The 25,917-nt window shown below is 43.6% G+C and overlaps 2 protein-coding genes across 2 annotated transcripts; both read right to left on the minus strand.

Moving 5' to 3' along the window:
• Positions 1 to 11,272: 11,272 nt before the first annotated feature.
• On the minus strand, positions 11,273 to 15,110 carry LOC141012281 (uncharacterized). Its single transcript, XM_073485722.1, has 9 exons — positions 15,102 to 15,110; positions 14,335 to 14,620; positions 13,666 to 13,899; positions 13,445 to 13,533; positions 13,226 to 13,330; positions 12,929 to 13,122; positions 12,644 to 12,808; positions 11,565 to 11,809; positions 11,273 to 11,418 (listed from the first exon to the last, which is right to left on the minus strand). The coding sequence occupies exons 2-9, from the start codon at positions 14,618 to 14,620 to the stop codon at positions 11,396 to 11,398; spliced, it is 1,341 nt and encodes a 446-aa protein (XP_073341823.1). The 5' UTR covers positions 15,102 to 15,110; the 3' UTR covers positions 11,273 to 11,395.
• LOC141011996 (uncharacterized) lies at positions 15,098 to 17,214 on the minus strand. Its single transcript, XM_073485371.1, has 6 exons — positions 17,155 to 17,214; positions 16,768 to 16,866; positions 16,116 to 16,199; positions 15,761 to 15,826; positions 15,520 to 15,663; positions 15,098 to 15,437 (listed from the first exon to the last, which is right to left on the minus strand). The coding sequence occupies exons 2-6, from the start codon at positions 16,821 to 16,823 to the stop codon at positions 15,098 to 15,100; spliced, it is 690 nt and encodes a 229-aa protein (XP_073341472.1). The 5' UTR covers positions 16,824 to 16,866; positions 17,155 to 17,214.
• Between the last annotated feature and the right edge of the window lie 8,703 nt (positions 17,215 to 25,917).

A 25,917-nucleotide genomic window follows, 5' to 3' on the forward strand; every position in this document is an offset into this window, starting at 1 on the left:
GACTTGCTGGCCTGGCGAATCCTCCGTGGTTACTTAAGACAAGACAACTTAAACTGAATTCACTTCCACTGAATAAGGTAGTGATACTTAACGATATAGCCTATTTAAAAGAATCAAAAATAAAAGCACTTAAAGAATGTGCATCAATAGACTACTGCAGATAAAAATTGAGAAAAAGCTCAACACGTGGTTGATTCTGCGGAGATTGCTGCCGAGGAGCGTCTCGCAAAGTATAGTAAAGAGTTGAAAAATTAAAAGAAGAAAAAAAAAAATAAGAGCGTTACAAGAATAAGAAGCTTCAAAAGAAGAGCCGAGAGCGCGAGTGGTGTCTGCCTTTTTGTTGTCCTGTCTGGTATGCGGAACCAAAGGGCGGGCAGACAGCGTTCACGCTTTAAATGATATTATAAGCCTAAACTTGCGGACTTAATTAAACTAAACTGTCGTTTTTAATGTTTCAAGATCGTGTTTCAGCTTTTACACAATTTCACCATGGCTTAATAGATGGACTTAGTCTATCATGAAAAAGGATTATGACATGATTAAAATCACTTAAAGTTAAAAGGGAATTAAAACTGGATCAAAACATAACAAAACACTTGAATATACCGTAGAACTGGTAGAATTGATCACTTATACATATTTCTCCTAGTTCTAGCTTAATACTTGTTAAAAACAAAACATATAAGAGACATTTACTGGTGATAACAATAAACATATTAAACAGAATATTTCTTAAACAGCCCGTCCAACTGTACCAGGACTCACCGTCAGGAGGCACTGTGGCTCCACCGAACACAGGCACATTAAACACAAAAATTGATTTCTCAGCAAAACTTCATCTTAGAAAGACCTGGGAAAAGTCATTTATATGACCTTCTTTCACTGATTCCAAATATGTTAACAATAAAAAGATTAAATCCTGGTTTAATGGTTAATTAGAACTGGTCTGAAATTTGGAAGGAATACAGAGGCCATTTCAGAATCAGAATCAGAATCAGAAATCCTTTATTTGTCCCGCAAATGGGGAAATTCCTTAGTCACAGCAGCCAAAGGACAGTATCACACTTAAACAGTAATAAAAAGTAAAAAATAAACAATATAATAGAGATAAGAAATAGAATTAACTCGTATATACATAGTATTTACAATATGAACTTGGTATTTACAATATGACATAGTATTTATAATATGAACAGTGTAAGTATAAGCAGTTTGGTATTTTTATTTACAAACATTAAATAATAAATATGGGTATTAAAAAATTGTCCAATTAGTGCAAACCAGAAAGTGCGTGGATATGTGTAGAGTTTAGTATTGCACAGTGCACATGTGAGGTCTACTGGGAGCAGTGCTGGTTGTACAGTCTGACAGCAGCAGGAAGGAAGGACCTGCGATACCTCTCCGTCACACACTTGGGATGTATCAACCTGTCGCTGAAGGAGCTGACCAGTGCAGTGATAGTGACCTGCAGGGGGTGGGACTCCTTCACCAGCAGCGATGACAGCTTGTCCATCATCCTGCTCTCTCCCACCACCTGCACTGGGTCAAGAGGGCATCCCAGGATGGAGCTGGCCTTCTTGATAAGTTTATCAAGTCTCTTCCTATCTGCTGCCGAGATGCTGCTGCTCCAGCAGACTACTCCATAGAAAATGGCTGATGCCACCACAGAGTCATAGAAAGTTGTCAGGAGTGCCCCCTGCACCCCAAAGGACCTGAGCTTCCTCAGCAGATGGAGTCTGCTCTGACCTTTCTTGTATGTTGCTGCAGTGTGATCAGTCCAGTCCAGTTTATTGTTCAGGTGAACTCCCAGGTACTTGTAAGACGTCACCATCTCAATGTCTGTTCCCAGGATGTCCACTTGTGTGCAGGGTTGTTTGCGCCTGCGGAAATCCACCACCAGCTCTTTGGTCTTCCCGGCGTTGAGCTGGAGGTGGTTCCGCTGGCACCAGTCCACAAAGTCCTGAATAAGTTCTCTGTAGGCTCTGTCGTCCCCGTCCCTGATGAGGCCGACGATAGCAGAGTCGTCAGAGAACTTTTGTAGATGGCTGTGGGGTGTTTGGTGGGAGAAATCAGCAGTGTAAAGGGTGAACAGGAAAGGGGCCAGGACTGTTCCCTGTGGGGCCCCCGTACTGCAGACGACTGTGTCCGACACACAGTCCCGAGTCCTCACATACTGTGGCCGGTCGGTGAGGTAATCGAGGATCCAGTTCGTGAGGTGTTGGTCCACCCCCGTGAGCTCCAGCTTGTCCCCCAAAAGCGCAGGCTGTATGGTGTTGAAAGCACTGGAGAAATCAAAGAACATGATCCTCACAGTGCTTCCAGGCTTTGCCAGGTGAGACAGTGATCTGTCCAGGAGGAAGATGATGGCGTCGTCCACTCCGATGCCAGGCTGGTAGGCAAACTGGAGTGGGTCCATAAAAGGACCCACCAGAGGGCGGAGATGGACAAGGACCAGCCGCTCCAGGGTCTTCATCAGTTGTGAAGTGAGAGCAACTGGTCTGTAGCTGTTGAAGTCCTTAGGGTGAGGGATCTTTGGTACTGGTACCACGCAGGAGGTTTTCCACAGCAGTGGCACTTTTCCCAGCTTCAGGCTCATGTTGAAGATGTACTCCACAATCCTGCACAGCTGGTCTGCACAGGACTTGAGGAGCCTGGAGCTGATTTGAGTGGATTCCCACAGATAGTGAGACCAGATGTGTCGTAAATAACAAAAGACAGAGTAAGAGCATAGAACAACAAATCAGGAGGTGTCTGGTGTCCTTCTCACTCTGAAGATTGTTTCTAAATTGGAAGTCAAAGAGGCAGAGAGGGTGAGAGAGAGAGACATCAGACGTCATTACCTAATTTGCAATTGCAAAGACATTTGATATTAACACATCCTTGTCACCAAATAGTTCCTGTCCCTCTTGATGTAGAGAGAGTAGATGGCTCCATGCTGGACTCGGACTGACCTGTGAGAGAAGAATTTGTCTGTTTTGGAGGGGGAAGAAAGTCCAAATGGGAGTATAGGTTGTAAATTAATTAAAAAGGGTCTTCATCTGAAGGCTTTATGGTCAGAGAAAACACTGTCCTCTCTGCCAGGTGATAAGGTGGCAGACTGAAAGGCGCCTTTTTCCTGTGAATAGTCTTTTTGCAGATGGAAAGAGTTAACAAGAATAAACAGGGCCTCAGCAGCCAAAACCGAGGCACTCAGGCATGTGTTCCTACAACAGGTTCAGTCTCTAGTTTTCCCTTGACTAATACATATGTTTATATATATATGTCCATGTTTATATGAACTGTAATATGAATCTTTAAAACCAAACTTCTTGAATTTTGTGTGTTCTGTTTGGGACAGGTGGGTTTCCTGTAAGAAAAACATGGTGTTTTTCTTTTTTCATTTTTGTAATGACCATTCCTCTCTTCTTAGGTGTATTTAGACCATTTACATTTAAGGACATTATCTTTAGATCGTTACTTACCATTTTGCTTCAATAGTGTGTGTGCATCTTTTCCCAAGCAGTTGAACTTACTTAAACGTTAACAAAAACAAAATTAAGAACACTGTGAACTTTATAGGACTTCCATATGGGGGTAATGCTTCTCTTCTCCCCCAAGTCCCTGTTGGTGGGTGGATGGGAAATCATCTTCTGTGAGGGCCCATCCCTAGTACCAGAGCCATGTCCGTTTAACGGCATCAACCCCAGCCTAGACCAGTCCAACCAGTCACTCGCCCTGTTGGTGTTTTATACATGATGAAGTCAAATAAATGAAGCTGTCCGTCTTATCTTGCAGCGCAGTTAGTTCTTTCATTATCGGGGCATCAGTTGTCGGGTCTCCTCTGATATCCTTGCACCTTTTCCTTTCCACCGCATCTTGCCTGGACCCGCCGTGTCCTGCTCGTTGCCATCCCCGTGCACCATGGCTCCACTAGGTCTTCACTCGGCACATCCTAGGTCAATCCGCGTTGTCGTAGCTCTTCACGCCGTTATTCCAATGGATTTTTATTTTTGTGATTGGGGTTTGGATATGAATGCCCCTCTCCTTCAGTGTCTTCTTAATATTTTTGTATGTTTTGCATTTTTGGACAATCCCGGTGGGGTAGTCGTGGTCAAAATGGATTTTTTTGCCGCCCACCTGCAACCCCTTTTTTTCCCATACTTTCTGTAGGGCCATCTCCTTGGTTTCAAACCAAAGAAAATTTACTATTATTGATTTCGGAGCGTCTCCTGGCTTCGGTTTTCATGCGAGAGCTCTGTGGGCGCATTGGATTTACAGTCTGCAGGCTTCGTCGGGTAGCCGCAGCTCTTTTTTAAGTAGTTGATCCAGGTAGTCGGTGACAGAGCTTCCTTCTGTGTCCTTGGGTAGGCCAAAAATCTGGATATTGTTCCTCCGCGACCTAATTTCTACATGCGTTATTTTGTCCTGCATCTGGCGTGTCTATTTTGCTATCTTCTCTAGAAAGTCATTTGCCTCTGTGCTGTGCTCTTCCAACTCCACTATGCAAGGCTGGGCTTCGGTTATGTGTGTTTTTTCTTAATGTAGCTCCTTGTTACTTTCCGTGAGCTTGTGTTCAATATCTTTTCTGAGGGTGGCGATTTCTTGTCTCATCTCACTCTTAAGTTCGTCTTTAAATGTTATCAGTTCATCACGGAGCTCTGCTTGAGGTCTCTTATATCTTTACCAATGTTAGCAAGTCCCGCTCTCAGCGTTTCTGCCTGGTCATTTTTTTCCACTGCGTCACTGTCATGTTCACTTTCGTCATGTTTGCATACCTCTTGCATTGTAGCCTGTTCTTGTGCTTTCTTCAAGTTTTTGGTGTTTCTCAGGTTTCTGTGTCCACTCATCTCCTATTTCATTACCTTTATATCTCGAGTTATTTAATATGAGTGGGTTTATTTCAACCGACGTGAGCGAGCTAAAAACTAAGCATCCAAAGTTTTCCCCCAGGTAATCTCCTCTCCATCCATCAAACACAAAAAGTCCACTGCTTATCACCCCCAGTCTTAAGGGGTGCTAGAGCGTTTTCATGAAACAGCCATGATGACAAAAGTACTGCCTTGTAAGCAGCAAAACCTGGGATGAAGGGTTGCCTTTTCTCATGTTGGCCACAAGAGAAAATGTGCAGGAGTCCACCAGTTCAATGTGCTTGATTATGTAAGCAAATTCAGAGAGTGCAGCAAAAGAAATTTGACAGAAAATGCGTGAAAAGAGATTTCGAGTTTGGTGACGGGTTGCTCACTCTTCTCCCAATCTCTACTTGGGCCCTCCAGGCAAGATTTTGTGGTCCCTATGTGAAAATTGAAAACAAAAAAAATTGTGAAAGTGATTATGTTGTTGTGACCCCCAGTTGCAGGAGGGAAATTGGAGTGTGCCATTTGAATATGCGGAAACGGTATATTACCCGCAGTGACTGCGACCCGTCCTCCTGTCACACCTGTTGCTGCCGCAACTGTCACAGCTGCAACCGTTGGCCCTCTCTGTACTCCCCTAAATGTGTTGGTCTGTGTGTGAATGCCTCTCTTTGCTAATGTCTGCAAAACTCTTTGAAAACTTGCCAGGTCATTTATAACAATTAGATGCTCTAGCCAAAGCAGACATCATTCATTTAATGAAAAATAATCCCACTCTATTCTCTGACATGCCGTCCCAGACTACTTTCCTGTCGCATGATATTGATGTTGATAATCATCTACCCATCAAACAGCATGCATACCATGTCAATCCTACGAAGCGCTCCCTCCTTAAAAAAGAAGTGGCTTATCTGTTGGAGAATGGTTTAGCCATTCCCAGTTCCAGTGCATGGAGTGCTTCCTTGTGCCCAGGTCAGACCAGGCCGTGTTTCTGCACAGATTTCAGAAAAGTGAATAATGTTACTAAGGCTGACTCATATCCTCTGCCAAGAATGTAAGATTGTGTGGACAGATCTGGCTCAGCCACCTTTGTCTCAAAGTTTGACCTGCTTAAAGGTTACTGACAAGTCCCACTGACCCCTCGTGCCTCCGAGAGTTCTGCTTTTGTCACACCAGATAGTTTCCTCCAGTGCACCGTCATTCTGTTTGGTCTCCGTAATGCACCTGCCACATTCCAAAAGTTAATTACTGCATTAGCCAAGGTAAATATATATATATATATAATATATATATAATATATGAGATATATCTGGACCATGTTGTTGCCTATTCAGACACTTAGTCTGAACACATGAACACACTAAACTTGATTTTTGAAAGGTTGAGAGGTGCAAATCTAATGCTGAACCAAGTGCGAATTTGGCAGAGCCACTGTTACCTATCTTGATAAGCAAGTGGCCCTTGCTCTCCTAACTAGCCTGACTAGTGAGAAAAATCCCTTTTGTCCGCTGCATGTCAGCATGCTTTTAAATCCTGCAAAGCACTCATTTTCACATGCCCGTTCAAGCTGGAAGTGGACACCAGCACCAACAGGGCAGGTGCAGTGCTGCTCCACGAGGACAAGCAGGGTATCAATAACCCCATTTGCTACTTCTCCAAAAAACATCAGTGCACCCCAAGCTAATTACAGTACCATTGAGAAAGAGGCTATCTTGTTATTGCTGGCATTGCAGTAGTTCAAAGTGTACCTTGGATCCAGTCCGTTGCCCATTGCAGTGTATACTGACCACAACCTCCTCGTGTTCATCAACCACATGCAAAACTCCAACCAAGGATGTGCTAGTCATTATTGGTTCAGGATTACAATTACATTTCCCTCGGGATAAATTAAGTATCTATCTATCTATCTATCTATCTATCTGTCTGTCTGTCTGTCTGTCTGTGTCTATCTATCTATCTATCTCGAAATTTGCCAAAAAAAAGGGACCAATAATGTCCTCGCCGATGCCCTTTCCTGCGTCTCAAACAAGATGTCATGACAAGCAAATCTTTGGGAGCAGTGTATTGTTTTTTTCAGATAGGGAGATGTTACAGCCCTGGCCATATTTGATTACATATTTGTGTATTGTACATATTATTGTGTCTATTTTGTTGTTAACGCTGGTCCTCGGAGAGTGGGAGCTCTCTTTTCTCTCCAAGGATTACTGTCTAATTGACAGAGGCAGGCTTCTGCATAGATTGGCTGGCTGGCTGGCTGGCTGGCTGGCTGGCCGTAGCGACATCACAGCCGATTGGCTGATCTGGGGTTTGGCTTTTTTTTAAGTTCCACAGGAGCGGAAAATGTGGCGAGTTATTGCTGGCAACAGTTTGATTGTTTTTAATATAAAGTGAGCCTGCTTTTCTATGTGTGGTTTGTTGGAGTAGCCTTGTTGTGCCTGTGGCTTAGCCAACTGCTAGTTGCTAACCCACTCGGTAAAGATTGTTAAAGCGTAGGGGTGAACTGCCATTTCCTTTAACACTGTTCTCTCCTGTTTTTCTTAAGTTAAGGGAGGTAGGTTTAGCAAATGTTTAGATAGTTTTAACTAAGGAGATATTTCAGGTTTTGTTTGTCGTTTTGGCCTTTCACCCTTAAGCTAAGCTTCATTTGTAAATAATCACACTCACTGTATATTGTAAATAAATTAAGCACTTGTTCTGCTCCAAATTCTCGTATCTCGTCTCGTATGTATGTTAGAAAAGTACATTTATTGCCCAGCTAAGGTCCTCTCATAATACAGAGAAAATGGCATGACAAAAGAGATGACACAGGGAGTTTTAAGGCTCATTATTTTATGACAAGAAAAAGGACAGGTGGGCTGCAGAGAGAATTAAATAACAATTTTGAGGTTTCACGTATACAGTTTACGTTATGTTTGTGTTTGACCATTCTGTTGCTCCATCCATTCCTTTCAGTTGCCTTCACATCCATCACAGCACGTGGAATCCACATGAAGCAAATTCTTTTAAATTGTGTGTAAATTATGTACTGATTAGAGATGCACAGATCAACTGACCAAAGACCAGAATCGGGCGGTTTTCAGCATGACTGGCCAGTCAGCGATTTATATTCAGTTCTGTGCTGTTCACATTTACACGCATGTTGCCTGCCCCCCAAACGGGACCGCCATTCCAAATTACATAAAAAATAAAAAACAAAAAAAAACAAACATTATTTACCAATAATATGTGCACGTTTCATTTTCAGGTCAGTGTGAGAGTCCTTACAGTGTTTTGCCATAATTAACAGTCATGCTTCTAACGCCTTTCTCCTCTCCTCTCTGCTATCTGTGTGTTCCACTGTGGTTGTGGAGCCCAGACAGACACATACACAGGGTGGAGCAGAGACAGTGATGTTACCCGAGTTAAAGACAGGATGTGATGCGATCTGTAGCTATTTTCTTTAGGGAAAATAAAACATTGAAGTTGAGGGTTATGAGTGCACATTTACTTTTAGGATAAGGATCTGCTGTCTGAACCAGAGCAGCAAACTTTTTATTCAACTTGCATGTCAAATGCAACGCATTACAGAGAGACTCCTTACTTTTTTACCTTTCACAATAGGTGTCCCCAGTATACAAGTCTACACTGCAAAAATATGTACTACAGCACACATTAGCAACATACATTCAACACCAGTACAGTCAACACTCGAGTATGTTTAGCAAGGCCTATTGTTTAGGGGAGACATGGCTGAGGGGATCAGGCACATCCCAAAGTGAGCCCTTCGGCACCTCAATGCTTTGTACCTCAGCCCAGAGGGCAGTGGGATGAGGTGGTCTCTTATTGAAATTAATGCAGTCTTATACAACAGCCCTGCAATATATTATACCACAGTGGTTCAATTTTGTTGAAACTAGTTCAGATTTTCATGCTGTAGTTGCAATACACTGGGTGGTATTTCTAGTATTTATTTTACCCTCAGTTACATGAAAACCAGAGTGCAACAAGTAGACACACCATTCCCTCTAGTTCATGAAAATGCAAAAAGTGCTTTGAATATATTGTATGTGACAGTTACACACATGTCGTTGCACCCCTTGTGCCCCAATCAGGTTTTTTGAAATTGCTGGAATGTGATAATGATACAGATAATTCCCTGAAGTTTGGTCAAACTCCTGTAAGTAGCAAGTGAGATATTGCTCCACAGTCTCTCTCTTATATATTTTCTAAGGGACTCAAAAAATAAAGAAGTCAAGCTTTGCTGACATCCCTTAGGTACTTGAGTACGAATTTAAATGACATGACTCAGACTAATGAAAGAGGCCATCATAACTGGACTGTACTGAAGAGTGAAAGGCTGAACAAAAGGTGACAGGGAGAAATTAGCATCTTTATATTCCCTACCACTGCAGCGCAGTAAATGATCATACAGTATTTAAGAGAATGGTTTAAACTGTTCTTAATGATAAAGTCTATGCTGAGTGTTTTATGCTTTATCATTTTACTATATCTTCCAAAATACCCAATATTCAATCTAACCAGAAACGTCACTCATTAAAGCTAGGGTCTGTAATCCTGGAAAACTAGCAAGAGAGCGAGCAAGAATTGAAAAATGCACCTCCTCCTGCCTCCTCTAAGTTCCTCCCCCCTGCTCCCCCTCCCGTCAGTGAGTCCGTCCAAGCCACGCCCCCACACACAGGAACGCGCACAGCCGCACACCAAAAATGACAAGCGGCACGGAGAGGGAAGCTAACCTGGAGCTAACCTAAAGAGCTAGCTATTTCGGAGTATTTTGGAGGACAACAACGAACAGAATCATGTCTCATTTATCTGTAAGTAAACTATATTATTATGTTTTTTGTTTTGTTTTCTAGCACATCAGTCTGTGCAGACCCAGAGGCAGGTCGGGTCTGAATCTGCCGAATCTCTCCAAGGATCCGGCTGGATACAGACCCATCAGCTAAATTACATTGTAATACGTGTTACGTGTTATTCACTGACAAACGTGTTTTATTTTTATTATTATTGTTGTTATTAGTCACATAGCATGTAATAGCAACTCGGTTTTTTCATTGACAATAATGCAGGGTAATGCAGAAGTGTTAGAGAAGTAAATTTGGGCCAATATGTCAATTTTACTCTAAAAATTAGTTAGACAGAAATGCTATTAGGCTAACGATATCTTTGTTGTTTGATTGTTAGAGTTTACATGATCAGAGCACTGGCTCAGATCCGAGCTACAGTCCGCAACCGAGCACGTCTTCAGCTCCAAGAGGACGCGGTCGTGCTAGAGCCAGAGGAGGCCGTGCTCGAGGGGCTGCAAGGGGCAGAGGCCGAGGAACTCGAGGTCAAGGACGTGGAGCAAGCCGGACTGCGACTGGAGAGCGTTTACAAGATGAGGATATTCAACGAATGGAGAATCTGCAAGCTCAAAGAATTGCAGAAGAGCAGGTAGCCTTTCTAAAATAGCCTTTTGCCCCCCATGATCTCCACATTATCTAGAACGGTAAACAATGACATGCCATTTACTGTGAGCACAACATTTCTTTTAGTTTATTGTCATTCATAAACTGTAAAAGAAAAATATAAACAAATTAAATTTTCAACTCTGGTCTGGCAACAAACCAAAAATAATATTAGTAATAATAAAGGACAAGGTCTAATCTTCTTGATGAACTGTTTTTTTTTACAGGCTAGAATTGGACGACTGAGCTTGGAAGAATCCCATCAGGTGCTTCAGATCTGCCTTACAAGGGACCCAAGCCTCCTGTTCGACGTCCTGCAGATCTCAGCATCAGGAGATGCTCCTCCACCAGGCCCTCCAGCTCCACATCTACCCACTTGGTGTGTGTGCAGGAAGTGCCGCGAGATGCCCACAGATCTAGAAAAAAAGTGCTGTGGGCAACAACCTGCTTCCTGCATTTCCATGCTGCCTCACATGGAAATGTACATTTTGCAGGAAGGGGTCTTGCGATTGGCTCGGAGGATTTGGAACGATGTCCGGGCTGAGGAGGATCTTCCAGACCCCGGCGAAAGCAATAAACAGTTCCGCTACGCTGCATACCGTCAATATGTTGTGTGGCAATATGGGGCACTGGGTGCTGGGCACAGAGTGGTTATTCCTAGTTGCTATGTCTGGAAAATCAGAGACCGCTACCCAGACCCCAATGGACAGTACAAGGGTTTTGTCCCTAGCAGAGTCTGAAAAGAGATCTAAAGATTTACACTGAAGCCCTGCCATTTATATGGCAACATTTGCACTGAGGTTTACATTATGCACATAACAAGGTTGTTTATATTTTACTTTTATTTAAAATTTGTCTCTTGTTATTTATATTTTGTCATTTTTGAATAAAACTTTTGAAAAAGATGAATGCCTTTCATTGTACTATATCTGCAAAACAAGCAATAGATTTTCTCACCACCACATTCAAAATAAGTGATTACAAACAACAACAAAATTGGTATAACTCTTTTTATTGTTACATAAATAATCTGTAGATTTTCAAGAATAGTATATACATGGTGTTTCCAGGGATGGGAGACAGGTCAGGCTGTGTGGAGTAGTTGTCAGCTGTGGTGATCTACTCCTTTGGCAGTGATTTACCTTTAGGAAGAATATCACAATTACACATCTGATAATAATTAATAAATTTTTTGAGACAATCAATGAATAAGAATACTTAGAGCGTGTACATAATGTGTACATTATGTTATAACTTCATCAAGCTACAATATTGTAAGAAAACTCACCTAGGCCTCTGCTGAGTTGGGTCTGCAAAAGTTCCTGCATCGATGGAGCTGGGACACCTGACAGAACCCCATGTTGACGTGGATCATCTGGCCTTTTCCTTGCAGTCCGTGGCAAACCCCCAGTAGCAGACAGCCTGCACCGCAGAATTGCACTTTGAAGGTCTGGAATGTAGCTGTAGTCCTTCTCCACCTTTTCTGTGTACAGGCTCCACTTCTTTGACTTTTTGTTGTACACCTTGCCGTATCTGTAATAAGAGAAAAGATAAGAAGCTTTGTGATACATTCATATTAGCATAGAATTTAGTCAGGGTGGAGTTGTATGCGTCAAGGTCTGAGGCATAAAGCTCTGCCCGCAGTTGAACAATGTCTGAAGGGAGCAACATCTATCATAACCACTGTAATTTCAACTTATTTCTAAGACACACAACCTCCCACATTCTCACCAAAATATCAGACTTTTAAATTGTAATTGTAAATTGAATCCCTTTAGATTTCAACTACCTGAGACACCAAACATCTCACTTTCTCATCAATACTCAAATCCTTTTGTATTTTAAATTGTGCTGACTAGACCTCTTAGCTTCACACTTCAGGGGGTCACTGCCCATCTGTGAAAGACAAAAGAGTGTGAAAACACACCCTAGGTAAGAGGACGACCCTACAGCAGACAAAGGACGTAAAGCACACATCAGAGGTGGGCTTTTACTCAGGTGTAAATGTTTCCCTTCATTTTGAACCGCAAGCATGTTGATTGACCTTTTCTTTGCAAAGAAAATAAAAACCTTGTTGGCTGAAGGAAGTCTCTATTCTTCACCCTTGTGCACCCTTATGAAAAATGTACGTTCTTAACATTTGGGGACAAAAATGTCCTCTTCAAAAACACCAAGAAAGGTATCTTAATATTTTTTGGCCTTTTTTTTTGCTCATCAGTGTTCACATGCTTGACTGTGCTAATCCTCCTATAAAAAAATAAACCTTTAATGTATGTTTTTAACCAAAATCTGTGCACTGTGATGTCCTCTTGAATTCTGGAAATTAAAAATAAGTATTTTATTTTTATAAGATAAAAATGAACATACTGAATCGAGCCATCAGTCCTTTTCTTGACTGGTCTGTCAACATGGTGGTTGTAGTCCAGGACAGCCAACATGACTCGAGCGGCGTACACAGGCGGTGAAAAGGAGAAGCGTTTGCTCGCATACATCAAAATGTGATTATGGAACGACTCCAATTCTGCAGTAGACCTGAGAGCACAGAGAGCATTTACAATTACTTCAGAATCTGATTATGACAATTATGACTGACAAGAAGTCAAAGTTTCATTGTGAAAACAGTAAGTGGAACATAGACCTATACTGACTTACCGGAAATGTAGATATTTGTGTACATTCTTTAGCCAGCGTGCGTCAAGGACAACTTCTCTCAGTCTCTGGTGTGCTACAGAATTCTTCTCGATCCAGGTCTTCTCTCTGTCCTCCACCAAGGGACCATGGTGACAGGCACCTAAGGCCCACGCATGTGTTCCTGACACGTGGTGAAGCAGGCCAGCCCACATGTCCTAAGAAAAATAAATGTGGTCAATAACAAAAGAATCAATTTCTCCAAAATAACTATTACAAAATAAAATCTGGCCTAGATATTTTTATTTCTATAATACTTACAAAGAACTCTGTGTATGTATCTGCAGTCTTGCAGCAATACCAGAAGTGGTTGCAGATGTCTTTGGTCCACATCTGAAGGATGGCACACCCCTTTTGTTGTCCTGCCTGGACATTGCATCAGAATTACATTGTAGGAATGTCAAATTAGTTTCTGAAATTTCAGTAGATGATATTTTTTAAATCCAGCTATATCAATCTACATAGAGATCATGTACTTACTGCATGAATTCGTTTCCCCAAACTTTTGGACCCATGCCACATGTCCAGGGTGTGTCTGACGCCACAATCTTTATATTTCCCTTTTTGGTCTGTAGGACAAAAAGCCAAATGAAATATGCTCAGTCATAATTGTAATTATTGCCCATTCATAATAATGAAACTAATATTTGTGGTATGGGACTCTATTTCTGTAGTCCAGCAAATCACGATAATAAACTTACTGAAGAGGGCTGATATCTGTGAATGAGCATCTGTGCAGAATTCCTCAATTTGGAGTTCTTTGCGTAGTGTCTCAAATGCTCGCATGAAGCCCTCCTTCTCCATGATGACAGAGTTGCGCATTGTCTCACGCTTGTCGATGTTGACCGTGCACATTATCTTCTTGGATTCATTGTCCATGGCAGTATATGTACAATACTGTGCAGAAAATCCAGGACTGTCCATGCGACCATCTCCTTTGAAAACAAATTAGAACAAATCAAACTTGTCATTTATGTTGATCAAACTTTGTGAGAAGCCACTGTCCAGCCCTTCATATAAAAAATATATTGTATCATGAATTTTTATGTCAACACTGAAGAAGACATTCTTCACTTTTGCTAAGGCTAAGCACTTCTTCACTTCTGGTATAAATGTGATAATTACATGATATCTGGAGAGGGTCCTTGATTGTCACTGCCCCCTGATCTAGAATACACTGTCATGGTCCTCCGTAGTACACCCGGCACCACCTACACTCTACTACATAATAGACTTTTTAGTTTTTGATCTTTCTATCAATATTGTTTTGCCCTGACAAAACCATTCCTTGAGAATACATTGATAATATTGTGCTTTAGATGAAGAATGTAGGTTTGTGTTGAATGTTTATTTATGTGTCTGTAACTCACCCAGTGCTACAACAGGACCTTTTGCCTTGAGCTGGGTGATGACTGCGGCTCTCTTCTCATCCCAGAACTCCTTTATTGTGTCCACACAATACGATTCCTGGATTCGGAAGAATGTCGACCTGTCTACCATTCTCATGTTCATATACTTGAACAGTAGTGAGGTCTTGGCGTAATTGTTGCCCGACAGCAGGATATTACTGGAAAGCATGAAGTCTCCAACTAGCATTCCGTATTTCAGCATTGGTTGGGAAGCCCACTTCCAAACAGTGTGACCACGATGACACATCTGGGGGTGAAAAAAAGACAGAGAAAGACAGCACATTATAGTAACCTTCTTTGATTTTATCCACCTCCAGAGCTGATTGCTCACCTAACCTAGATTGTATCAAAGGAAAAGACGGGACAAGGGAGGGTCTATGGTAGCGGGTGGGGATGTTGTGCAAATAGGAAGAAAAGTGGGGGTGAGCTTAGTGGGGGGATGAGATGGCATACTAGAGGTATCAACGAGCGGGGTTGCTGCAGTAATGGCTGGGCTGGGGGGAGGGACAGATGTCTGATCAAACCGGTTGAAGAATGAAGAGCCTTCAACTACAACTTGTTACCTGACATAGAGGCTCTCTTCTTCCACCCTAAAGCATTTATGTTAGGAGCTCTTCCCATTTGTGTATGTTGAAGTTGCTTCTGAAAATATGCCTGATGTAACAGCAAAAGAAAATACAAGTCCCACAAAAAATTAATAGTCTTTTATAACTTGTATAAAAACTCACCCATTCAATAACAGCAGATGTTCCCTTGACCTGATATTGATTTCGAATGGTCCAGGTGCCTGGCACTCAACATTGCTGTTTGGATCCTTGGCAGGACACACGCTGACCGGAAGGAGGAGATACTCAGCAAGCTGCCTCAGGCTGTCATGATATGCAATTGATGCAGGATGACCAATTATGTCATCCTCAACCACAACTTTTGCTGCTTCTGAGAATGTTGGCATATCTGACATAGTTGGATCTGTGGCATTATCTGGAGCATCATGCACAGTGTCCTCAATGCTGATTTCCTTGAGCGATTCCAATGCAATTGGAGTCTTCAGAGCACCACCAGTCCTGTTATAACAAGAACAGCTATGAGAACTAAAAAAAACACAATAACTTCACTGTAAGTGTAGCTAGAGAGTATTGAACTTACCTAATACAAATACGAGGCCTAAAATCTAAATCATCACTGTCATCATCAGAGTCCACTTCCTTGGTTACATCTTCTTCAGATGATGACACAGACTGTGTGCTCATGTCTGGATTCCAGGTCTGGTCTTCATCTTCCCATTCAATGCTGTTGAAAAATAAATTTAGAGAACGTAATATAGTTATACACAAAATGAATAAGATAATCAAGTAAAAATATATCTTCACTTCATGCAGAAACTTACATGGAGTTTCGAATATCGTTAAATTCATCAGCATCAACAACAATGTTTAGGTCCAGTGACGACATGCTAAAAAAGAGAAACACACACAAAAAACAGAGGAAATATTACATCACCACATGTCGCTGAAATAATGCACAGACTATGATTTTACAGTAAATTTTACTCTGCAAATTATTGGACAAAACCATCTGACTAATCTTAAAATAAATTGGACCTGGTGTGCTTCTTCCTCCCTCATCACAAACTGGGCCGCACGGCCGTGACAAAGGAAGGAGAAGCACACAAGGATTCAATTAACAAAAAACGCAAAAAGAACAAAATAAACTAAGCATGGCGTGTGTGGTCAGTAACATACCTTGCATCCAATTGCTGAAGAGCTGTCTCCTCTGGGCAGCTTATGTCCAAATCCTGAACCCCAGCTACTGAGAAGTCTTCATCGCTGTGAAGATTACACAATTAGAGAATACTGTCAGTGCAGCATCAACATACATTTACCCTTCATTCATAGAGGACAAAACATGGAACTGTTTGTGTATGTATAATGTAGAAATAGAAGTCTTGGGTTTGGCAGTTGGACCAAAAAAGCATAAAGATTGATATAAACTGAAGATCCACAGTTGTCCCTATCCTCACTGCATAGCATGTACAGACTACTGCAGCCCATGACAAGCTTGTAACATGATCAATTACTCCACCAACACCACACAAAGTTAGAGGTACAACTTATGGTAGCTGTGTTTTATTTTAGTGTTGGTTGTTGTTTTAGTTGATGTTAACAACTCTGTGTTGAGTGCTGGACCTCCTATGGTGAAGGACAGTGATCTAATCACTAACATTTACATGTATTTATAATGTTTGTATAATGATATGGCAGATATCACTGATAATAATACCTCAAATAGCACTTTGAGGCACATAAAACAGAAAAGGCTAGATGTAAAAGCGTTGACAAATTCATATTCATAGCAGCAGCAGCAGCAGCAGCAGCAGCAGCCAGTTGAACTCACCGGTCGGAAAGAGACTCAGACACAATAGTTGAAACTGGCGGGGGAGGTGGCCTCATCAATCCTTTAGACGGCGTCGAGGTTGATGGATCCTTCTCATAGCTATGAAACATAAATGAGCTACGTCACCGCGGTTGTAAAAGCCAATATATGTACGTCTTTTATCACAATAACACAGACACAGACGACTATGGTAGTAGAGTAATATCTTGTATAAAATCAGTATACTATAATCTATTCAATACTAGCGTCATCGGCCCGTTTTACACCACAGAGAAGCTAATATTAGCATTTGGCTAATACAAGCTACAATAGTAGCTACGTTAGCAAAAGTTAGCCTACATTTTCATGAAAATAAGAAATCCTCCCTGAGGCTAAACAAATAATTACCTGTCCAACAGAAAGACGGCAACCTCGGCATCACTTTTGAGTCTCTTCAGATCCCTCAGTTGTCTCCACGCTCAAAAGCTGAACCAATGTTGACTCTGGTTTTCGCTCTTGCTTTATCCAGAAGCTTTTTGTTTGCAGACTTTTCTTCCTCTGGCTTTCTCTTTTTTGCCTTTTTCTCTGGAAGAGCCGTAACAAGTAACCGTTGAGGCGGTTTGGGCTGCGTTTTCTCAGCCATTGCTCAAATGATCACGAAATCCGTTCTATAACTCTGTAGTCCTGCAGAGGTTTACTGAATCGGCAGCAGGCAGCAAGACCTGAAGGCGGTGCGCGCTCCCGTAGGAGGGGGCGGGTGCAGAACTAGACATGAAGGCATCTGATTGGTTCCTTAGTCTCCGAGCAAACTTCGACCAATCCGTGCTATTCAGACCGAAGGGAACGGATTGGGGGGAGTTTTCTCAGTCTTGCGGCTGTCACAGAGCTCTGTTATTTTCCATTCCTTTTCCTGCTGACATAGCGTACCGATTCCTCTGAAATTAGACGGGCCATTTCCCCCAGTATAAGAAAAAGTGCTTTTGAACAGGATTACAGACCCTAGCTTTAAATGGCTCAACTTTCTGAGAGTGAATCCAGCATTATATTAGAAGAAAACAACAGTCACCCATCAGCTCACTGTGGGGACTGCTATTAGTGTCCTCAACATGATGTATATGTCGGTGAAGATGTAACAATAAAATGACAATGAGGGCAAGAAGACCTAGGGATGTAAATTGTCTGAAGTAGTGAACCTCCTTCTGAAATTCTTGAAATTAACAGCCAAATCCTGCCGCTTTCTTTCTAACAGCAACCTTACTCAGACAGCTCTGTTTGGCTCTTCTTCTATTCAGACAGAATGAGAAAAAAAATAGAGGCAAGGTGTGCACATTTACACACACCAACATACGGCAGAAGATGCTGCAACTTCCAGGTAAAAAACACCCTGTTTTGTTGCCACGAAACAGGCTGGAAATTGTCCAATGGCTGCCTTAAAAATATTCACTGGTTTCACACTGACAAATGTTGAAAAGCAGTGGTCACTGACTTGGCAGCTTTCTCTCCTGTATCTCCACCGCTGTTACCTCCAACCTCTCCATATGAAAGTCATGTAATAAATTAAAGGTCACTGACAAGTCCCACTGACCCCTCGTGCCTCCGAGAGTTCTGCTTTTGTCACACGGGATAGTTTCCTCCAGTGCACCGTCATTCTGTTTGGTCTCCGTAATGCACCTGAAAGTAAGGTAATGTAAAACATGTAATGTGATTGTGATATGTATCACACTGCTCAGCCTCCCTGGGAAACTTTGGTGTGAGTGAGTGAGTAGACATTAAGAGGAGGCTCCGCCATGGAACAGTGGACCAACTCTGTGTCCACATACTCGGCACAAAGTCAAACATGTTTCGAGTGGGCTACGGACTCCATAGTCGTCCCTTGTCTCTGAGCCTGTTGGTGATGTTCATGGACAGATTCTCAAGGCACAACTATGGCTCTCAGCAGTTGGGATGAAGCTCAGAACTCAGTCCAAGGCCATGATTCTGCCATCAAACTGCAATAAATGTACAAAAAAACATTAAAAAGTCTGTGGGCCCTATTTAAATTATCTATGACACATGGTCTAAAGCGCATGGCACAAGTACATTAAGGCCGTGTCCAACTCCCTTTTGTAAGTTAAACAGTGGACAATCTGGACACAAAGTAAGGCACACAGCACAAAGGAGTTGCAATTACACTCTTGATAAGTCAATAAGTAGTAAGGAAATAGTCATGGAATGTTTTGGGTGTACCATAAATTAGACCAATCTGAGTGTCATATCCCATTCCCATTAAGAGCCAGGTGTGCCAGGACCGGGTGCATTGCTGAACAATGGCACTTGACTTCGCTGAGGTACAGGTATGTTGTCCATGGCTGCTGGATGCTCCACAATCATCTGTCCCATCAACAACTCTGTTTGACTGCATGAGGAGGAGGAGCACTGTTGCGCGTCCTTCTGTGTGTAATAATGATGCGCACGTCTCAGTCTGTGGATCAGGCATACCGCCTGTCATAAAAAATATCATTCTGATTAATAGTGGGTGGGATGAAGGTGGGTGACAAACATCTTTAATGAGGAAAATATGTATTAATATGAATTAATATTACTAAATTGCCTGCAGCGATCCTTACACATTTTTTTTTTTTTAAATATGTGTATCCCTCCCTCAACATGGACATTTGTGCTAAGGAACAGCTGATAAACTTCATTGATTATTTAAAACTCCTAGTAGCATTAGTTAATTAGTATTAGTAGTAGTTAGTATTTCATGTTAATTAATGTTCTGTGTTCTTCTACAAATCAAAAGGTCACACACATGCCAGATTCATACAGTAAAAGCAGCTGTCCTGATAAATCCTGAGATCCTATTAAAAATATTTATTTAAAAAGCTAAAAGTTTAATTATGTTCGCAATGGAGAGTTTCCTCTTCAGCTTTTGGTTTTGCTGCTTAAATGTGCCACAATGTATATCTTTTAATACAAACATTGTGAGAAAGTGTGTGAATAGCCATCATTGCCAGGTAGACCTTCAAAAAGAAGAAGAGGAATAAAATGATGAAGTAGATTGAGAGCTACAGTCTGCAGAATGGAGGATGAGCAAATGTGAAGGGGCAAATGTCAATAAACAGGAAAGTCTCACAGCAAGCTGATTGAAATTTGGAAGTGTATTTCTCCTTCTTGCCAACCATTTCACCCATTTTCAGCGGCAAACTAAGTGTAGTGGAGGACTTGAGTAAACCCAGGGACAATTGATGCACGTTAGGCAGGGTTGTTTGCACATGCTCACTTGTGTCATTGGGTAGGGTTGCCAGGTACCACCACACATTTCCAACACAGAAACTGAGAAACACACTTTTTCTCCCTCTGATTTCAAAGAGAATCAGAGTCAAAATTAAAGCAATTCAGATTCGGATTCTCTATTAAATCAGAGACAAACAGGAGAAAATTTAATTGGGAGCATAGGTGGGAAAGGGTTAAAACCAGGCAGACTCCAGCGAATATCACAAGTGTTGACAGGTACTGTATGGCATAATATTCAGTCGTATTAAAGTTGTGTTTTTTGTGAAAAAGCTCTAAAAAACTGTTCGACACCAAACGGCAAACAGACACATTTAGCAACTAGGTGGTGAGTATAGTGAAGCATTTAGCAGCTAAGGTAAGCTAAAACAGAGCTAAAAAGAGTGTATAAAGCACTGCCATTCATCATGTGGGCAGACAGACTTGACTCCAAATGCAAATGTTGCTCTGAATCTGCTGGAGTAAAATGATAATACAGTATGTCAATGTTGTGCTTACACCATGTTTCCTCTGCCCCCAAGTGGCCAAAAAATCAACTGATACAGGTTTATATACTTTGTAGTGCTGATGTCCACACTCTTTAGACACACAAACAAAATCATTGAATCATTGATCACCTTCTTGACATTTGATGCTGATAGTGATGAGTGGGGTATCACTGATGACTGATGATGATTTACATGTACTGTACATGTGATGAATTAATGATCGTAGAAGTGCTATGGTGTAATGAACAAAACACAGTGAAGTTGAACTTCTTTGCCCTTCTGGTTCATGGACAGACTGATATGTTGATAAGCATACAGCTGAACAAGAGTGTAGGTACATTTGTTAATGGCTATGGGAGTGGAAATCAGGCTTGCACATGTGGGCCCTGCTTCACAACAATTGAAATTAATAATAAGACAGTAATAGATCTGAGAATGGATATGTGATGAACAGGCCCTCGACCCATGTACGTTGGGCCGTGGCAGCGCCGGAGGCACGCACATCGTACCTAAATAGGATACATGCCACCCAAAACACAACAGTGAAATTTGCAGTGACTTCCTTTGTCCGGTGGGTAGCATAGTCGTATTCAGGGCGAAACCCTGTACATGTGTGACGAATTTGGTGTAGATGTGAAATTGTAAGTTGGAAAAAAGAACATGGCCGCACGCAATCCAAGATGGCCAACTTCTTGTTGGCTGAGGGTTTTGGTGCCTGGAGGTATTTTGTGCGTCTGGTCATGATACATATGCATACCGAATTGTGTTTATGTATGTGCATGTAGGAGGCAGGGCTTCAAGTTAGAAATATTCCAGGGGGCGCTATAGAGCCATCTTTTCACTTAACACAGTATTGATGCATAGACGTATTCAGGCCAAACCCCTCCCGCACTGCCACACCCACCAGGTACAACGGAGGTGAAAGCTTTTGATATCTTTTCATCTTCAAGGTCTGAAGATGATCCTGAGTGAATGTGAAGTCTGTGGTGTTGAATCTGAAGGACGAGTTCATTAAAGTACGAGGCAGGAAATGGGTCAAAACGGCGGCGAAATCTCAACTTCGAGTCAAAATGGTGGCCTTTCTGTTGGACTGAGGGTTTGGGTGTTGATTCTTGTTTGGTGCGTCTGGTGATGATACATATGCATACCGAATTCCGTTCATGTATGTGCATGTAGGAGGTGGGGCTTCAAGCTTAAGCGCCCTTTTCAATCCTCGTGGGGGCGCTGTGGTGCCATCTGTGCACTTAAAAGGCCCAGACCCATATCAGATATCAATGTTCGTGACTGGTGATGGATCTGCCAAATTTGGTGTTTGTAGGAGTTTGTCTGTACGTACTAAATGGGAAAAGGCATTAGGGGGTGCTACTGAGCTGTTGTGCCGCACCTGAGGGCAGTTGTGGCATCAAATTAACGTACTCCTGAGTTTGAACCTACGTGTCAAATTTGGTGAGTCTGCGAACATCCTAAAGTCCTCCAAACAGTTTTGGAAAAATGAAAATCGCTGCATGCCATTCAAGATGGCCAATTTCCTGTTGCGGCAAAAATTCCAATAAAACGAATTTATGGCTAAATCGATGAGGCCTATGAGTCCTGTGAATTTCATGATGATCAAAAATAATTTTTGCGCGAATTTTCTGACGTTAGGTGGCGCTATGGAGTGGCCACACCCACCCCCAATCATGTTGAATTATCAAATTTCTCACCAGATGTGACGTTATTCCGAGTTTGGTGAGTTTTGGGGTATGTTCAGGCCGCCAAAACTGTTTAAAGAGGTGGATGAATAATAATAAGAATCCTTACAGATTCAATAGGGCCTCGCACTGGTCAGTGTTCGGGCCCTAAATAGTCTTGCTGGAAATATCAAAGAGAAAGCAGGTAAGAAAGAAATCAATGCCAAAACTGAAATTTAGGGTGTGGATGTGTGTCACGGCTTTGGTTTGGGGTTGGGTTCCGCATAGAACTTAGATGGGATAAGTGAGCAATGAAATGTTACGTGTTCCAGCTTTCATTAGAAACTGTCACAGTCTGCACCTCCAGTACTTTTCCACTCACCTCACCTCTGCTTCTACCTGCCAGCCAGTCACACCCACCTCGTCACCTGACTCAACTCACCTCAGCTGCAGCTTATCTCCAATCTAGCCAGTAAAAGAGCTCCTCTGGTTCACTCACTTGTTGCCAGATTGTCCTTTGCCTTCATGACAGACTTTCCAGTGTTTTTCCTTGGACGGATTTCCCGGCTTCGACCCTGCTTTGTCCTGACCTCCCTGCCTCGTCTCTGCCCTGGTAAAAATCTTCGCCTTCTGTTCCCTACCACGAGTTTCGTCTGTGTCCTGCCAGATTCATGGTTGCCTTTTTCCGCCTTGGCTGAGCTCCAGGAGTCTCCAGCCATAACTCCGGTGGGTTTCATCTCCCCTAAGAGTCAGAGTGTTACTCCCTCCCCGGTCACTGGGACTGCTCCAGAGTATCTGCTTGCTCGGCTGGTCTTCCTTCAAGCTGCATATCTCCTGTGTTTCCTGCCAGCCTGCTGATCTCGGGAAATAAGACTAATTACAAACTCTTCCTGGTGTGTCTTGCAATTGGGTTCAAACCCAACCTGTTACAGCACAATCTGGCCAGTCATGGACCCAGCAGACACCCCGTCGCCTGCTAACCGCTTCGAGAGGATTGAAAGCACTCTTGAGTGGCATGAAGCAGCAGCTTACCACCAAGCACAGACGCTGGACACATTAGCCGCCCAGATGCAGCAGCTAACAACGGTGCTAACCCAGCTAACTGCTCCGCAGCGCCGGCGGCTCCAGCACTCTCTCCGCCCAAGTACACTCCTGAGCCCCGTGTGGGGACCCCTGAATGCTATGCTGGTGATCCTGAAACCTCTGGTCCGTTTCTGACTAACTGTACCCTGCTGTTTCACCTTCAACCCCACACCTTTGCCTCAGAGGATGCTAAGGTAGCATTTGCTATAAATCACCTGACAGGGGGGGGCTCGCCTCTGTGGAACCACCGAGTGGGAGAGACAGACTCCCGCCTGCACCTCCTTCCAGACATTTGCCCAGGAGCTCCGCAAGGTTTTTGGTCTGGGAGATTCTGGGTCAGAGACAGCACAAGGTCTGATGAGCCTACACCAGGGAAACCAGTCGGTGGCTGATTTCTCCATAGACTTTCGCACCAAGGCCCGTCGGAGTGACTAGGACTCCTTGGCCCTCCACGGCGCTTTTCATCACTGCCTGTCAGATTACATCAAAGATGAGCTGGTCTCAAATGATATACCGCCAACGCTGGACAAGCTGATTGGACTGGCTATCTGAGTGGATCTCTGTTTCCAGCCTCGGAGACAGGAGAAGAGGCAGGACTCAGTGGATCATCAACTTCAAAGCCTTCCTCTGAGATTCACCTCTGCTGGCAGCTCCACTACCTCCACAGGGCTCCTGTCCGGAGCTCCAGAACCTATGCAACTGGGCCACACCAGCCTCACTCTAAAGGAGCAGGAGCATCGCCGACAGGCCAACCTCTGCCTGTAATGTGGCCAGGCTGGCCATTTTGTCTCCCGCTGTCTGGTAAAAGCCAGGGCTCGCCAGTAGAGGGGAAGGTACTGGTGAGCCATACCTCCACACAACCCTTCCCAAACCAAAGGCCCCTTTTCCACATCAAGCTTGTCCTTCTGTGGGGTTCCCACTCCCTATCCACCTTCATAGACTCTGGGGCTGATGCCAGCATCATGGATGAGGGACTCGCCCAACAGCTGGGGATGTGTCAGGGTTCTCTCTCCTGTCCCATTCCTCCCGTGTACCATGATTTCCGGGAGGTCCTCAGTAAGGCTAAAGCTATGGCCTTACATCCTCATCGCCCATATGACTGTGCCATCAACCTGCAGCCCTGTCCTCCCAAGGGACGCCTGTACTCCCTGTCTGCTCCAGAAAGGGAGGCCATCGAGACTTATATTAATGACTCTTTGGCTGCCGGCATCATCCACCCTTCCTCTTCTCCTGTGGGGGCGGGGTTTTTCTTTGTGGAGAAGAAGGATAAGACTCTGAGGCCCTGCATTGACTACTCAACGACATCACTGTTAAGAATCGTTACCCCCTTCCTCTCATGTCCTCTGCCTTCGAGCTATTGCAGGGATCCACTATCTTCACAAAGCTCGACCTCTGCAATGCCTACCACCTGGTCTGGATCCGGGAGGGGGATGAGTGGAAAACCACCTTCAACACCCCCTCAGGATATTATGAGTATCTGGTGATGCCTTTCGGTCTCAGAAATGCACCAGCAGCTTTCCAAGCCTTGGTCAACAATGTTTTGAGGGACATGCTGAATCGTCACGTTTGTTTACCTGGACGACATCCCAATGTTCTCTAAATCCCTTGACGAGCATGTTCACCATGTCCAAGCCATCCTCCAACACCTCCTGGAGAACTCCCTCTTCGTCAAGGCCGAGAAGCGTGAGTTTCACGCCCCATCTGTCTCCTTCTTGGGGTACATCATGGCTCAGGGCAGCATGCAGATGGACCCAGCGAAAGTATCAGCAGTCAGCTCTTGGCCCGCTCTGGACTCCCGCAAGCAGCTACAAAGGTTCCTGTGGTTCGCCAACTTCTATCGCTGCTTTATCCGCAACTACAGCTCCATCACCTCTCCCCTCACTGCTCTCACCTCCTCCAAAGTTCCCTTCCTCTGGACTCGGGCTGCAGAGGAGGCCTTGCTGACCCTCAAGTCCCGGTTCACCTCCACTCCCATCCTCCAACTTGCTGATCCTGATCATCAGTTTGTGGTGGAGGTGGATGCCTCGGACATGGGAGTGGAGGTGGTCCTATCACAACGGATGACCACTGACCAGAAGCTCCACCCCTGCGCCTTTTTGTCCCCTGCAGAAAGGAACTCTGATATCGGCAACAGAGAACTGTTGGCCTTGAAGTTGGCCTTGGAGGAGTGGCATCACTGGCTAGGGGGAGCAAAGAACCTTTTCTGGTTTGAACGGACCACAAGAACCTTGAATACATCCACACTGCCAAGAGACTGAACTCTCGCCAGGCCCAGTGGTCCCTGTTTATCACCCGATTCAACTTCTCCCTCTCCTACCGTCCTGGTTCCCGCAATATCAAGCCCGATGCCTTATCGCGCCAATTCCAAGGGGAGGAGGAGAACACCACCGGGTCAGACTCCATCCTGCCGATTCCCTGCGGAGTCGCTGTCTTGACGTGGGAGGTCGAAGAGCAGGTGAGATCGGCCACCAAGGGTCAACCAGGACCTAGTGCTTGCCCCCGTAACTGTCTATTCGTTCCTCCCACCCTGAGGTCTGACGTCATCCAGTGGGCCTACGCTTCCGAGCTCACCTATCACCCAGGGATCCAAAGGACTCATGATGTCCTTCTCCAGCGGTTTTGGTGGTCAACCCTGGAAGAGGACACTAGGGAGTTTG

The sequence above is a fragment of the Pagrus major genome, chromosome 17 (genome assembly GCF_040436345.1).
Source record: "Pagrus major chromosome 17, Pma_NU_1.0".
Lineage (NCBI taxonomy): Eukaryota > Metazoa > Chordata > Actinopteri > Spariformes > Sparidae > Pagrus > Pagrus major.

Coding starts and splice junctions, on each gene's coding strand:
- LOC141012281 (XM_073485722.1), bottom strand. CDS start 14,620: ATGTGTCATCGTGGTCACACTGTTTGGAAGTGGGCTTCCCAACCAATG. Junction 13,331..13,444: donor TGGGGAAACGAATTCATGCA/GTAAGTACATGA, acceptor TGCAATGTCCAG/GCAGGACAACAAAAGGGGTG. Junction 11,810..12,643: donor AGGACTGATGGCTCGATTCA/GTATGTTCATTT, acceptor CTCTTATTACAG/ATACGGCAAGGTGTACAACA.
- LOC141011996 (XM_073485371.1), bottom strand. CDS start 16,823: ATGAGGCCACCTCCCCCGCCAGTTTCAACTATTGTGTCTGAGTCTCTT. Junction 15,664..15,760: donor AACGATATTCGAAACTCCAT/GTAAGTTTCTGC, acceptor ATTTTTCAACAG/CATTGAATGGGAAGATGAAG. Junction 15,438..15,519: donor AGGCCTCGTATTTGTATTAG/GTAAGTTCAATA, acceptor TTGTTATAACAG/GACTGGTGGTGCTCTGAAGA.